The sequence below is a fragment of the Aythya fuligula genome, chromosome 4 (assembly GCF_009819795.1).
Source record: "Aythya fuligula isolate bAytFul2 chromosome 4, bAytFul2.pri, whole genome shotgun sequence".
NCBI classification, from domain to species: Eukaryota; Metazoa; Chordata; class Aves; order Anseriformes; family Anatidae; genus Aythya; species Aythya fuligula.
In genome coordinates, this window is record NC_045562.1 from 50,437,697 (window position 1) to 50,454,010 (window position 16,314).

At 36.5% G+C, this 16,314-nt stretch overlaps 1 protein-coding gene across 1 annotated transcript in view; it reads left to right on the forward strand.

The window, feature by feature from the left end:
- GABRA4 (gamma-aminobutyric acid type A receptor subunit alpha4) overlaps positions 1-16,314 on the forward strand; it is a 40,757-nt gene that overhangs the window by 15,302 nt on the left and 9,141 nt on the right. Inside the window, exons 7-8 of the mRNA XM_032186556.1 lie at positions 1,013-1,165; positions 6,264-6,523. Of these exons, the coding sequence (XP_032042447.1) occupies positions 1,013-1,165; positions 6,264-6,523 (413 nt within the window). The remainder of the gene's footprint in view (positions 1-1,012; positions 1,166-6,263; positions 6,524-16,314) is intronic.

Genomic DNA, 16,314 nt, shown 5'->3' on the forward strand with positions numbered 1-16,314 from the left:
GGGATAAAAGTAGAGCATACAGAATGGGTTATTAAAACCATAAAAACCCTCTAGTCAGATAAGGATAGGCACAAATGCATTAGTCACAATAGATACTTCTGCTGATTTATGCTGTAAGAAATAAGGCAAATGGCAACTACAGGCATCCTAAATGAGTGAAGTATCACTGATGAGCAGTTTGCTGATAAAGCAAGCATATTCCCAAAATATTTTTAAAAATTGGAATCATTTTCTAAACATCAGCAAGTTTGGGTGTTGTGAGATGGTCAAAATGAAACAAATAAAGCAAATATATGTGATGTATTGCTTTAAGGATGTTTTTTGTAAGATAAAACAGCATTTTGAAGTACACTAGAAATTGATCTGTTAGTGTATTGATTATTATGAGTTAATGACCCCGTTTCCTTACTGTCCCCCAAATGCTTTTTCTGTAGTACTTCTGTTTAGATGATTTATTCAGTTTAAGCTGAAACTATAACTATTTTGTTTAATATTAAAAATGATACTTTATCTAAACTTAAGACATTTTTAATGATTTTTGCATGTCTCTTTATCACAGTGATGCTGGTGTATAAATACAGTAAAAAGCTGAGATGCTTCCATATCATTTTATATGCATCATTGTTATAATTGTTTTATTTAGCAGATGGGTACCACAATGTTCTGGATACTGTGGTAGGTAGATAATTTGTGTCTTGAAACTATTTTCTTCAGCAGATGCCAAAAAAAAATTAAATCATACTTACGCTATGCAAAGTGATCCAGTGTTAATTGTGTATATGCAGTATTTTTGAAAGCAGCTTCAGAATAATACTGTAAGGACCTGTTGTTTCCAGGATTTATTGGTTAAAATTTATCTTTGTTCTTGTCTTGTAAGGCAGATATCTTCCTATACATGTTAAGTGTTGTGATTAGCATCATCTTAATCATCCTAGTTGATAGTCTGAAACAGTTATTCTGCTACACATAAATTTTATGCGCAGTCAGAAAAATATTTTTTTTTTTTTTTTAGGTGAATATATTGTTATGACAGTTTACTTCCACCTCAGACGGAAAATGGGTTATTTTATGATTCAGACATATATCCCATGCATTATGACCGTCATCCTTTCTCAAGTTTCATTTTGGATAAATAAGGAATCTGTTCCAGCTAGAACTGTGTTTGGTAACTATTTCTGTTTTTCACTATTAATGACTTTCTCTAGAATAGGTCTTTTTAATGTACAGGGTATACTGCCCCTGTATTAGTGCAGAAGCAAGGGAATAAGGTAAATTCAGAAGAATTTTTTCTATCAGTATATGAAGACAGTAGTACGTGAAAACTTGGAGTGGGAAAAGAAGCTTGGAATATTTATTCAGAAGAATGATGTGTGTACGTTGGTGGGGATTCTAGCTGCATGGGGGAGCAATCTGGGAAGACCTGGCCCAGGCTAATCTAGTCAAGTCCTTGCTCTGCATCCAGAGCAGTTTTGTCCTACAGTAGTGTAATTACTTGAACTCATGCTTTCTAAAATCCTTTTAAAAGAATTTGATTGGTAATGTGTGAAATGTGCAGATGTCTAACTAGATATCTGTGTCATCAGTGGAAGCTTGCTATGAGCAAGGCTTAGATCCTGTTACTGTAATTTCACGTTTAGTGATCTTCTCTCCTGTCTGCCATTTCCATTATGGAAATGAATTCAAAAGGAAAAAATATTGCAAGATATTAAAATTGAACTCATCAAAATAGAGTTTGAATGTGATGCTGCAGTGAACACTGAAAATAAAAAAATAAAAAAGCTTCTAAGGAAGACAAAGCATAAGAAATTGAATGGAAGTATGATTCCTAACAAAGGAGTAGGATAAAAACATTTTAAAAGCAGTCTTCATAGAGCAGTGTCTTGATTTTATAATATAGCATAGCTGAAAGCAGGACTGATCAAGAAAAGAATGTTCTACAAAAAGCCTTACTATAGATAGATGCTGGCAAGTGATAAGAATTATTCTACATGCTGGCTCATTCAGACATGTAAGTAGAGTCTGAACACTGTTTGGTATCACAAATTAGACAAGGTTAATGATTAGTTATAGGAAAAACAAGCTGTGAAGCTAGTAAGATCTCCAGTAGCTCTCAATTTGAGCATTATATTAGGCAAATAATTATATTGCTTCAAATGTCTTTGCAGTAATGTTGAACAGTAGTGCTTTTTGAAGGGAGTAGTGCCACGAACTGTAAAGGTAGAATCTGTATTTACAGACAAAATGTGACAATTGAAAATGTAGAAATCATACAGCAATATGTAATATGTGTCATTATATCCATATATAAAGCTGAGAACAAATAATAATAGATTTTGGACATATACTAAGTTACATTTAAGTCTCTAATATGGCTTTGGAAACAGGTGGCTTAAAGTATGGGTATTTTTTTTTAGTTTTCTGACAAATGCCAGAAGGGACCCTGTTTTGTAAAGGTATTCTTAAGAGAAGATAAAAATGTTGCAGGCAAGAGATAAGAATGAAGCCAGAATATCTGCTATGGTACTGACTTTCTAGAGGAACTGTTAGAAGAGGCTAGCCAAAAGGTCTTTCCTGCATGATTAGAGAGAAATTGGCAAAGCTACTGGAGGAAGGACAGACAAGGAACAATCTAGGGAGTTCCTGCCTGTCAAGATGTCTGTTACTACGGAAAAGATGCACTATGATGAACATGATGCACTATGGATGCTTTTCATGTGGAACAAAGATGTAATGACTTGGTTTTACAATATATTCTGAATGTTTAACAGGTTAACAATGTGTGGTTGGGAGATAGGATCCAGTAAACATTAATCTTTTTTAAAGCCCCCCCCCCAAGAAAGTAGCCTGAATAGTAGACAGGGATGCTTAATCTCTTGCTTACAAACCAGGTGTATTAGACCTGAATCGTTTATCTTAGTGGTAAACTGCTATTTCTGATCATCCCTCATATGGGGGTAGCTCTTTGGGAGTTGTCTTCCAGCACACTTTTTCTTAAATAGTGTGTGATCTCTTGCTGTCATATCAGCATTGCAGAAAACAAAATGGAAATGTTCTGATGTATGAGGAGCACTTAGCTGGATGTGGGATTAGACGTGCAAGTGAATTCTAGTCACACATCTGTGTGTTCAGTCATATGTCTGGGTCAACTACCACCATCTGACACACACTGCTTCCAGTTTCAGCGTGTGAATGCTGAGTGGTGTGATAAGGTAGGCAAGGAGCTGTAGCATATGTCCTTCAGTTTCCTTTGTGAGAGCCTGAGACCTCCACAACCCAAAAAATGTGGGTAGCAGTGTTGCAAGTGAACAGGAACAGGCATGGTTGAGTTGGGAAAACTGTCACGACCCCCAGTACCAGTCAGAATCAGTAATGCAGGAGCAAAAGTGATGGCTGTAAGACCCATATTTCAGTAAGGATGCTGTATTTTCCCCATCACCATTTAGACATTATAAACCATTTTCTCTGTTCTCACTGCCAGACTTACAGGCTTTTTCATCTAAGGCTTTTGTTAAGGGTTTTCATTAAAACAGGGTAACTTACGTACTACTATGTAACCAGTATGGTTGTGTACTGGTTATGTAACCACTACTGGCTGTTTGCTACCTGTTTTCTGAAAAATCACATCAGCTGTGACACCAACACAACATCGTCATAGAGACATCCCAGTATGTTTTGAACTTCAGTGAATATTAGCTTCTCAGGAAGGTAGAATTTGCCCCTTCAGTTGTGGGTCCAATTTACTAACAGATTTACTTTTCCTATGAACCAGAGAACCCTGTGAGAACATTACATTGCTTTATTGCATATTAGCCAGACCTGTTTATGCATGTGGAGTTACACATGGAGCAGTGATTTGCACTTTTTATAAAGGCTTCATGCTTTGCTGTCATAATTCTTAACTGTAATAGTAAAATAAATCTTAATAAGGTACATAAATTGGGATTTCTGCAGTCAGAGATTTAGACCCATTTGTGGAGGATTGGTATTTCTTAGAGGAAAGACAGAGGAAATTTTATTCCTCAAACAGATTTTTAAAATTATTTTTTATATTAAAATACTCTTAAATATATTTATATACATGTATAACTATGTGCATTTCTAATCAGAAGCTTGCAAGTACTTATCTCTGGATAACTACAGTTCATGTGTATGTGTATATATATATATATATTTACCAGAACATAATTTGCCACCCTATAAATAACTACGGCATGTATCCAAGGGCAGTTGCAGAGACAACTGCAAGTCTTTCATCAGAATGGTTTCATAGGGGAAAAACTGATAAAGACTGAGACAGTAAACTGTGTAACACTGTCATGGCCTGCCCTCTCCTCCTTACATTTGGTTAATCATTGTCTAGTTGGTTCACTTCATCCTGTTCTTATATCTGTTAAATAAATATCTTTTTAAAAAGACAATTCAGATAATCTTTAGCTCAAAGAGAACAAAAGTAGAATTGGGAAGGATAAGGGTAAGCAGGGATGTGCCTCTTCCAGGATAAAATAACTTTCCATAATTTTTTTCTCAGCATTAAACATTTTCAGTGGTGTGTTTTTCAACACCTTCCCACTGAAGAAGGTTTTGTGAGCTCGCATCTGTGTTTTTTATCCTGCTGAGTTTGCTCTGAGATATTCTTTATGCATTTATGAACTAACTGCTGCTCTTTTCTTGTCTTTTTTTTTTTTTTTTTTTTTTTTTTTAATAGGAGAGACTGTTTTAATTGTGTCCTGTTCTCTGTGTGGCAGTATATATATGAAGCTTTTTCATATTAGGTTCCCCAGATGGGATATGCCCGTTTAGGGAAGAGGGTGTGTGAAGATCCTGTTGGAAAACAGGCTCTTAATTATTTTGAATTTTTCTCAGTATATGCATTTCCTCTTGAATTAAAATGGGTACAAGTGTTCTTTTCATAAGAGTAAAGATGTATATACGTTTGCATTCAGTTGTCCTTGTGGTTATCATGGTAGGACTTGAGCAGTGTTCATTCTTTACATGGTATTTTATATTTGAAAGATAAAGAATTCTTGATGTTTTAACTATTCTTGGAATATTTTGGATGAAAGAAAAAAAACATTGGTTGTATATAGCTGGTGTTTTCACTTGAAGTATTATCATGAAGTGGTCATATTTGAGCTCAGTGTTCATGCATGTACACTTTAATTGAAGTTGCTCTTTCAGAAGATGAAATCCTAATTAAATTTCATCAGTTGAGTGGTAGCAGAAGGGTTTAAAAGATAAGGTGATGGCTTGCTAATTAACAGAGTTGTTCACAGAACATTATAGTTTTCCTTAGCACCAAAATAATTTGCCATGATTTAATGGCATCTGGATTGCAAGTGGGATCAGAAGACCAGACACAGGGTAATCGTTAGCTTTCTAAAACCATTACAGGAAAAATGTTTTTGTTGCAGTCTGAGGAGCACAGTGTTCCTCTATTAAATAAATTATATTCAAATATTTAGAAAATAAATTGTTGATGGAAATTCTAAACAATGAAAAAAAATAAATATGAAATTAAGGCTTCCACATTTTCTGCTAGTAAGTTGTAGATGTTCTACTGAAGTCACAAAGTCATGGCTTTCCATGCTGGTTAACTGCTGTGCATGTATAATTACTATTCATACGCACGTGGTAGTTGCAGTGACTTAAATCTAATGCAGTATTCACAAGTAGCAAAGAAAGATTAAGCCCTGTTTTCTTAATCCAGCTGAGAAATGAGTTGTCTTTACTCCACTTGTGAATTATTTCTTCTGTGTTACACAGAAGTTCATTTTTATGGAAGGTGAATCTCTGAGTGCAGGACCTTGGAGTTTCTTAAAACTGTTTTATTAAGCAAATACAGGGTGCACTGTCTGATAGCAACATCTGTATCATGCTTATGGCAGTAGAATTACATGGTACTACATCATTTTGCAGTGCTGAGAAAACATAGATACATATCTTACACCATGTTTCCTATATTGATTTAAATGTGAAAATCTCTATATTACTATAATTAAAAATAATACTATTTTTTAACCGAACATAGAGATGTATTTTCTTCCATTTACTGTTGAGATCATGAGTGGAACACTGCAAAGTGACTTCTGTTATAATATCTTACAATGTAACTATGTTTTTTTCATGATAATGGGGTTTGCAGATGTGAATTAATTTAAATGATTCCTAAGTGCTTTAAGATTCTTTGTTTGAAGCTGTTTGCCTGTTTTTGTTCTCTTTGGTTTTCTTGGATTCAACAGTGATTTTGTTCTGTTTCTTTGAAGGAATAACCACAGTGTTGACAATGACGACACTGAGCATCAGTGCAAGACACTCACTGCCAAAAGTATCCTATGCTACTGCCATGGACTGGTTCATAGCGGTCTGCTTTGCCTTTGTGTTCTCTGCTCTTATCGAGTTTGCTGCTGTCAACTATTTTACTAATATTCAAATGGAAAGAGCCAAAAGGAAGACAGTAAAATCCCTCCTTGAATTTCCAGTTGCTCCTATACAAAGAGAAAAAAGTACAGAAGAGACAGTCACGGTATGATTTCAATTTATAAAATTATTTTCCTTTTTTTTTGGTAGTGTTTCTCAGCAAAACTAGGACTTTAACCTCCTCCCAGGCTCCCTCTGAGTACCCTCCCAACACTGTCTCCAGAGGAGACAGTGAACAAAGTTCTTGACGTGTCCCAGCAGGTCTTCTCCATCTGGGCCCATCCCAACAGAATTGTATCTCCTGCTCAGGACTATAAAACAACAGATTCTATTTCAGATTCCCTCAGGGACAGCACCCTGGAGGTGTGCAGCTCTCTCTACAGAGCAGTCATAAAAAAGTGTTTGCCTCATTCTTGACTCTGGATTCAGTGTGGTGTATAAGTGTCTGGCAGATGACTTTCTCCCCCTGCATGCAGTGTAAGTCAACATCATGGAAGACTAGTGCTCCACTGTATTCAGTGACAAAATCTTGTTAAGCTTTATTTAATTTTTACTTTCACTTTTGGAGATTGGATTAACTTGGAGGAGAGGAAGAGGTTGTGTCTGTTCATATCTGCCATTTCTTCTATATTTAGTCATGTTTTGATGAGGGTCAAAGGGGATAGGTATCTTTATGAAGCTTTCTTTCCCTTTATGTATTGATTTTGCTTGGATGGATGATACAGACCAAGATATTACAGGTTATCTGGACAGCACATTCCCTTCTGTGGATAACGTCTCTAACAAATTAAAATATGCTAAAACATTGCAGTTGTACCTCAGAGAATTTCCCTCACTATCACTGTTATCCTCTCATTGCATATAGAGTTTTTGTTCTTAATCAGCTACAATTTCAGGATTTTTTGAAGAATGCTGGATGAAGCTTTCTGTCCACCATAGATGCTATTTTTATGTAACTTATGTATCTTTGCATAGGAGCTCACCTAACTGAAAAGGCTTTGGGGCTCTGTTTAGCGGAATACTTTTCAGCTATCTTAGCATGTTGGATTGTGTGACTTGTGTGGTAGTTATCTTAGTGTGCTGACCAGTTAATAAGGGCCTGATCTGGCTTCCAGCTGAGCTCACGAGTAATTCTCCTTTCCTCCCTTTGCTGGTTTCTCTGTCCTCACTAGCTGCTGCGTTCCTCCTCCTGTTCATTAGACACTTGGCTAACAAAGTCATTACAGCACTTGTACTGGCCATATGGTAGGCCAGTACCTCTCAGTCATGGCTAGCTCTCTTGACAACACCAAGAACTAATACGCTGACAGCAACATCGTAATTTACTCTTCCTGTCAGGCTGACTTTGTAATTTCCTTTGACTGAGCCATGATTTAAGAGCTACTGTTTTAGACTAACTCTTGGTAATTTTGTCTTCTGTCTCTTTTCACATCTCATTTGTCTCCTTCCTTATTCATTTGCTCTTTTTGCCTTCCCACCCAATCTATTTGATATCACTCCTCAGTTGCTGTCCACCCACTTCCATTTTTCTTCCTCTTCTTTGCTCTCCTACCATACATCATTATTGTTTTCAGTCTTCTGGCTGTGTTGTTCTGCTAGTTCCCAATTCTACTTAAAAGGATGGATGTGCTCCTGAAGAGTTTATTACACGTCACTCTGTTCACTGCTAGTAAGAGTCAGGAACAAGAAAAAGTATGCTTATAGTAGCATGTGGTTCTCTTTCTACATTAATTTATCTAGCTAATTTTCTTGGTGGTACAGCATGCAGTTTAATATAGCATCTTGAGCACTCCGGGAGTGGTAATAAATATTGCTTTTGGAGACAGTGAAGTTTTACTTGAGTCTGTAGGAAAATAAATTGCATAATAGCTTAATACTAGATTTATTTCTAAGATCTGATTAAAACACAAGGAGAAATAGTAGTTTTCTCAGGTAGTAATGATGGAGGTTTAAAATATTGGTTTTGATTCATGGTCAGAATTGCTGTGTGTCCGTCTTGTATTGTACTTCAACATTTACACAAATGTTTTGGAGAAAATATTTTAAAACAAACATACAAGACTTCACAACAGCAACAATAGACCACATGCAGATTCACCCAAATTTAAAACTAGGTAAACTGGGATGTGAGTTCTATTCTGTTGCTAAATTATTATCTCTGAGATAGATGTGGTAGTCTGCTTACAGGTTTGGGGATCTTAAAAGCAGTCAGGGGAGCAATCTATTGTTTTGAAGGGTTATGCATTAAAATTGTATGTGTGACAGTGACAATAATGATAATGTCAGGAACTGTTATTTTTATGGTGTTTTTTTTTGAATCATGCCTATGCTGAGACTTGATTCTTTGCTCTTCCAGGAGGGAGAGCTCACAGATATGTTAAAAGGTCTTAGCTATCATGCAGTCCCTTCAATGACTAGAGGAGGATTTCTGTTCTTGTGTCTTGCTGCACAGAAGGTCACTAGAAGCAAATGTGACTGTTATGTCAACCTGATATGTAATACAGCCCTTCTCCTTAAAATTTTTAGTTCTAGGACTGAAAGGATAATCTCAAATCTTCTTATGTCTTCTTATAAATCTGATTTTTCTCTATGTATACTGTCTATCAGCACTGTATTACCAGAGATCACACAATCCCAGGTTTACTGCAAATCTGTGGTACATAAAGAATGTACGACAATTGTCTGCAGCATATAACCTCTAAGTATTATTTCTTAACATAAACAAATACTACACATTTAGTCTCCACTGCTAAACAGTAGTTTTAGATTTTTTTACCCAGTTAAAATACATTTTTTAAAGTTTGCTGTACATTGCTGCTAATCTGCTAGAAATTCTATTGTTAGCAGCACAGTTGCCAGAGCTCAAGCAAAGGCTTTCAAAGTTTGTTGTTGTTGTCGTTGTTTTTGTTTGAACTGTCTTTGCCTGATCTGGTAAATTTGCCACTCACAAAATTAAGCTTTGTGGAATTAGTCTCTTGTGTAATTGTATTGACTTCTTTGATCCACACAGTGGACATGACTGGTCAATTTATCAGTTACATTAAGCATTAAAAGGATCTTGGAGACTAGCTAAGTAGTCTGAATAGCGTTTAAATCCAAACAAAATTCCTTGTGTGAAGCTAATTTACTGGGTTGGTGTAGGTAGGAGGGAACAGACAACTTTTGTAGTGCCTGCAGATGAAGTGTGTGCTCCTCTATCACCTGATATCATTTTAGCCATGCCGTTGTACTCATTTTTTATCTATTCCCCCATTTTAACTCTTTTTCTTCTTGTAGCATATATCTTTCTGATACAAACAAATGTATTTCCATAAGGAGGAGTGCAGATCTGCAGTTGTTATCACATGAGTAGGACCCAAGCTTGTTTGAGACCTGCCTTGAGTTCACAAGGGACTTGGACAGCCTCCTTCATCCCTTTTGTCAGCCCCAGTGAGATAGTGTTCAAGTCTAAGCTAAGAAAGATGACTTACACTATGGTCTCCTGTGATTTCCTTGTCTTGGGACCAAGTTAAATTGCTTTCAGGTTGGAAGGAACGAACCTGTCCTGAAGCATTCTGAACTCCTTTCTTTAGTAAAAGCAGAAGTGTTGTTGCAAGTCAGTATGTGATGGAAATGAATGATTTATAGGTTGTTATTGGGCTCCTGAATCTATTTTTATGCTTCTGCACTATTTCCTTTTCACTGTATTCTTATGAAGTTTATTTTTAAAGACCTATCCAATTTTGGAGATGAAGAATGTTACCAAAAAATATTCTTCAAAAACAGGCTTCTAAACACTGTTAGAATGAGCTTCAACCTCAGCTGTTTGTTACAAGAGTGAGAAACTTGAAAAAAACAGGTCAGACTCAAACAAACCTTTTGAATGGAATAATTTTGTTAAGCTTGATAACAAGTAGATTGTAATTCGTGAACTTTCTTCCCATTTTCTGAAGCTGGTTAAGTGTCACACTGTCTTGAGTTAGCCATTTAGCATTTAATGGAGGAACTCGGGGGTTAAGCTCTTCAGTGTTGCATAGATGCACACTCCTGTCCTAACTGGAGCATCCATAGTGTACCTGATAAGTTTACAAGTGACACTGTCATGTTTCTTGTTACTGTGGGGCTAATAGAATAATAGCTTCCCCTCTCCCAGCAAATAGAGAAGTGCAACTAAATCCATTTTTCACATATGCAGAGGGAGTTATTTGAGGAGCAGCCACATCTAAATGGGGTACTTGGACCACAAAGGGATGCTCTGTTTATTGACCTCCTCATGAGGATGCATGACTTAATAGTGGAGATGGAACAGCATTTCAGTAGATAATAAGCTTTTTTTTTTTTTTTTTTTTTTTTTTTAAATCACAGATCCTATTAAAGGACTTCAGGCTCAAGAGCTTTTTGGAGTTCATGCAAATGGAAGGATAGGACCTTAAGAAGGGGTACCACTGTGCTGTGTGAATAATTTATTTGACATGTCAACAATTTTCTGTTGCTTTAGCTCCATTAGTCAACACTTTTGCTGTCAATGATTTAGAGTCATAATGTACACATACTAAATGCTATTTGAAAGCTAAGAGAGTGGCTACCTGGAACAATGCTGCAGTGATTTAGTGGGAACTTTGGATCTATTCTACCTTTTAGGTATCCCAACAAAGTGGTCTTTAAAGTATTTTACTACCTGTAATGCTCAGGTACAAAAGTGTGGGTTTTTTTGGTTGGTTGCTTGGTCGTTTTGTTTTTTGTTTTGGTTTTTGTTTTTTTGCTTTTGCTTTTTTGTTTGTTAGACTTAGGTAGCCCTATCCAGGAACTGGAACTACTGACAACGTATAAAGCTAAATATATGGTCAAACAACACAATGATTGGGACATAAATTTGAGGTCAACAATGATAAATGTTTTTCCTAATATTTTACATGGTATATCTTTCTAAACAGCATAAATTAAAGTGTTACATTAAAAGCTCTGATTTCTTTCCAAGAACCTGATACTGCTCTACCTTTGATACATTTCAGTTGTGGAATAAATTGACAGTGGAAGTAAAAAACATTTCTCTTAGCTAAGTGAGCAGAGTAATTACTAAAACTACACAAAGTAGTGTTAAGTTTGGGGCTAGATTCTGATCCAACTTAAATGTGATGTAAGCTCCATTGAATTCCAGAATTCAGTTATCACAAAGGTAAAAAATAGCTGGGTGTTGATAAAAATAACATAACTGTTGGAATTCAAAGTTGTGGAATGAAGTTTTCTTATGGAAAGGGGAATTTTTTTTTTTTTTTTTTTTTTTTTTTTTTTACTGATATGCACAAAAGGCAGGATTATGATTGATTTACAACTAAACAAGAAATCCTTCTGGAGTGCTACCTCCTCCAAACATTACTTGGAAATATGGTAATTGCTCACTCTTCAATTTTCTCTAAGTATTATAATGAACTACCACAATTGTAGGCAAGGGAATATGAGGGATATGCTCTGCTGTTATTTGTCTGATGCTCAAGGACTTGACAGTGTTTACTGTAGTTACTGGAAGACTTAATTTGGATAAGGCTTTTATTTTGGAAACTAAAGTATAGCTCAGTAACGTCAATCTCTTGTTATTCTAGAAAATACTAAGACCTACTGTTTTAATTAAAACAAACAAAAACCATAAGCGCCTTTCTCTGTCACTGTGCTGGTCTCCTGACGAGACTCTTTCAGGTTTCATCATTTGAATAAACAATACAAGTTTATTTTAATAATAAGAGTTAGTTTTGTGCTAATATCAGTTCTAAGCAGTAAGTAAAGTCTTGTATTGACCTAATTCCAACTTCCTTAATTTTTTCTTCTTTTATTTTGTATAAATAAATATAAGTACTTGGAAAAACAAAAGAAGGTGGTAGCGTATCAGAAACACCAACTCAGAATAGACCTTTATGGTGTCAGGGGGAGGGTTTTCAGTTTGTTCAGCATTATACAAAATCTCAGGGTGTTAATAGGTTTCCCCATGTTGCCTGTAAACTCAAGCCTCTTCATATTTTCTGCTTAAAATATTTTCTGCGTGTATATTTAAACTTCAATTTTGTTTCTCCTCCACAATGAATTTTCAATACTGTGGAGCCCAATGACACCAAATTGCAGTTGAGTTTCACTGCTGTGTGAGATTTCTAGCTGACTTTATTTTTACTCTGGGAAATTTGGAGTCAGAAGAAATAAACAATGAGAAGTTCGGGAAAGTTTATGAGGACTGTTCAAGGCATTTTCAGCAAAGTACTGAAGCAAATTTAAGTAAGGTTTTAAGGTCACTAAAACTTGAAGATACAGAAAATAATGTTCTTTGGTTCCTAATCACACGTTCTTCCTTTTGTAGATGTTTTACAGAGCACCTCCAGAATTGGTTAGCACTTAACCTATCCTAGTAGATTTTTTCTCTGTAGCTCCGTTTTCAGTTCTTTCATTTTTGTCATGATATAAACACAGTGTTTAAGACAATATACATGTGTGTGCTTTTAACTCTTAATGGCTATTAACTGCTATACAGGTGGATGTGTTTATTTGGCATGGGCTTGATTGGCATCTTTTTTTTTTAAAAAAAAAAAAAAAAAAAAGCTCCTTGTAGTTTTCTTATGTCTCTCTAACTTTGAATTTGCTTTTCTTCCACATCACACACTTGTAGGCATATGCAATTGTGCGATGTAGGATCTTCTTACCTCTCCTCCTCTTGCATGATTCAGATCATAAAGTCGGCAGCATGGATGGTGGACTGGCTGTTGTAGCTTACCTCCCCTTGCTTTTTCTCCCTGAGCAATCTGTGTTGCTGTTTGCATTGCTAAAGCTATAAATTGGAATTCATTGTGTTTTGTGGCAGGTGGAGCTTTTACTTGATCATATTCCAGGGCTCTGTAAGGCAAAACAAAATCTCTAGTACTATTCCAGTAAAATTTTGATTGACTGGCTCTGCAACATAATAGTAAAACATGGTAGATTTCTCCTCCAAGTTGTGCATTTGCTAGCAGCATGGCAATATGGTGACTCAGTGGGAATTGGGACAAGCAGCATTATTTACACTGATGACAACATGCTACTTCCCTGGTAAATGTCAAATGGTGTGAATTTGGCAGGCTATGTAATGTCCTCCCAAAAGAACAGACTGTTTTCTTAGGAAGGAATGGAAAGGATAAAAAACACTGTAGTAGAGTTTAATAGGAAAATATTACTTAATTACCACACAAACAATATTCATATTGCAGATAAACAGTATGTAATGCCAGACTCTTGGTTGCTTTAAGCCTTCCAATTTTTTTGTATGAGTTTTTCTATGAATTAACAGAGATCCCTCAGTTTTGGAAACCCGTGCTTTTGTATAGCAGATCACTGATCTTCCAATATATTAATTTACCTGTGTCATATTGAAGGCTTAATAATACTATCACAAAAGATTCTAATCTTAGTCTTGCAAGATCACTATTGAGGCATAAAGATGTTTGTTTACTGTTCACTTTTCATTCCATTATAGTAATACCTCTTCATTTTATGCTTGATTATTCTGATAAATCTCTTCTGTGTGACTTTAAAACTGCTCTGATCATGGTACCCTATTTATTTATTTATTTATTTATTTAATCTGAGGATATTAAGTGCCCAAAATGGTGATTAGGCACCTAAAAGGCTTAATTACTAAATTTCCCTGGGTAGACATGTACAGAACCGTCTTGTTGCTTCCAGAGCATTTGCCATGAATCTTAGGTGGAAGAAATACCTACTGTGCTTCATCCTGGAGTCTGAGCAGGCTTGTGTCCTGCCTGTTCTGTCTCAGAGAACTGTTTTAGTAACCAGAATACTACTTGGTAGTGCATGGGATGTTTGCTAAGCTCTGATTGAAGCTGTTTCTGTTCTGTTAAATAATTTATATGGGGCTGGGGAGAGTGGGAGGAACTGATTCTTGGATCAGCTTGTTTGGGCTTTCAGTGCAATGGGAGGGTGAGATTGAAGAGTGCAGAGTGCAACATCTATAGGAAGGAAATGAGAACCACCTGTCATGGGATATCCAGTAGCCTGGTGGGTAAGCACTTAAGAGGTGGAGACCTGGGCTGATATCCCTGCCACAGTCCTGGCAGATTTCAGAAGTTGTCATCTTTCACCAAACACAGGTTCCCATCCTGGGTGTAGGGCTACTGCAGAGAGGGACACAGTCTTTTTGTGTGTATCGTTTCATACTGTGATTTAGCTATCTAGCCTCAGGAAAGAGCTCAGAGCCAAGAGTGCTGGATAGAGTCTGATGACTGCTACTCTAAAGGCATGTAATCTCAAATCTGCTCTCTAGGGTGTTTCTCCCCAGATTTGACAGCTGCTTGCTGGATGTCAAAAGTGTTAGCTCTCTGCTGCTTCTAGGTATCGGATACTTAGGATTGGTACCGGATGGTGATGATGTCACTTGTAAATTCCACTGTGAATTTATCCTTGAGAAGGTAGAAGATACTGCTTTAAATATTGTACTGTCTGTGTCCCAAAGAGATACCATTTCAGTGAAATCCTGCGTCAAAGATGTGCTAAGGATCTAGAAAATGCATTGGCATGCACCACTGAGCTCCCTGTTTCAGTAAACAAATGGTGTAAAAGCAGCCCTGGGACCTTGCATAATGTTCCTCTGAGAGTCTGTAGTAGGATGAGGCTGAGCAGAGCTACTGAAGTGTCCATGTATCTAACCCCAGGACTGCTGAACTGTTTTCCACAGTGTGCTGGGGCTGATTAGAATAGAAGCTCTGCATTACCTTGCAAATGCATGGCCCTAGTTTCAGTGTGTACCTGCTCATAAGAAGTTGGTGATGGTTGTGTCCCCTAGTGGCCAGAGGCCTGTGAAAAGGATTTTAATGTCAAGTACTACTGAATCTGTGTTAGGCTGGCCAGTAGGACCTGCTTTATTTTGTACTACAGTCCCAACAGGATGTATCTATAGTATAAATTATGAACAAATTTAAAACTGCAGGGAATAATTGAAAGCTGCTATGTAGAACACAAATAGGATATAGGAAGATGCCGCTGAGATGTATGAAGGAGCTAACTCTGTGCTGTACAAAGACAAGAATTTCTCACAGCTTTCAGTGTTCTTTGTGTTCATGTTCTTAAATACAATCATAGGATAAAATTGCATGATATCCTGGCATTTGCTTTTATCATTACTGTGATCCCCCTAGAACTTGGCATGTGACTTCTAAATAGTGTTCTTGTTTGTTTTACAGATTCTAGGTTGGCCTTATCATAGGAAAGATGTACTGTGGCTGTTACCACCTCTCTTTGTTCTGTAACAAGATGACTAAGTTTGTCAGTTCGGTATTGTGTATTGCTGTGCTGATGATCCCATTCCCATGAATCTCAGCTCAGCTGCTGCAGACTACTTCAGTGCATGCTAAATTTGCAATCTGACTTCATTGAAGTGCAAAGTTGGCTTGCTTGTCGAAAAACTGGCAATACATACAAAACAATGCAGTACTTTATTTTTTGGCTCAAGTCAAGGCTTATATAGGCTTAGAGAATGTTTCAGGATTTCCACATTATGTGAGCAGCTGTTTATAGTGTGCCAACCTTGTTAAATATTGAAGAGGTTAGATTGACGCATGTTTGTGCAGCATTCTTGTGTGGTAGTAAATAGCAGTATCCATCGAAGTTGAGCTTAAATATAAAAGGAAATGATCTGTGAGTGGATTTTATTTATTTATTTATTGTGATAGGAAGCGTTTTCATCTGTACATTTTATCACAGAAGTTTACCATCAGTCTTGCTCCATGAATCTGCCATAGTATTTAACAATAGATCATATAGATTTATTTTAAAGTATGCTAACACCATCCTTCATTTTATTATTCACAGTCAATTGCTTGTGAATCCACTTGTCAAGGGAAGGAAGCAGCATTAATTACCACATTTTACACATGCCTGCAAGGAGGT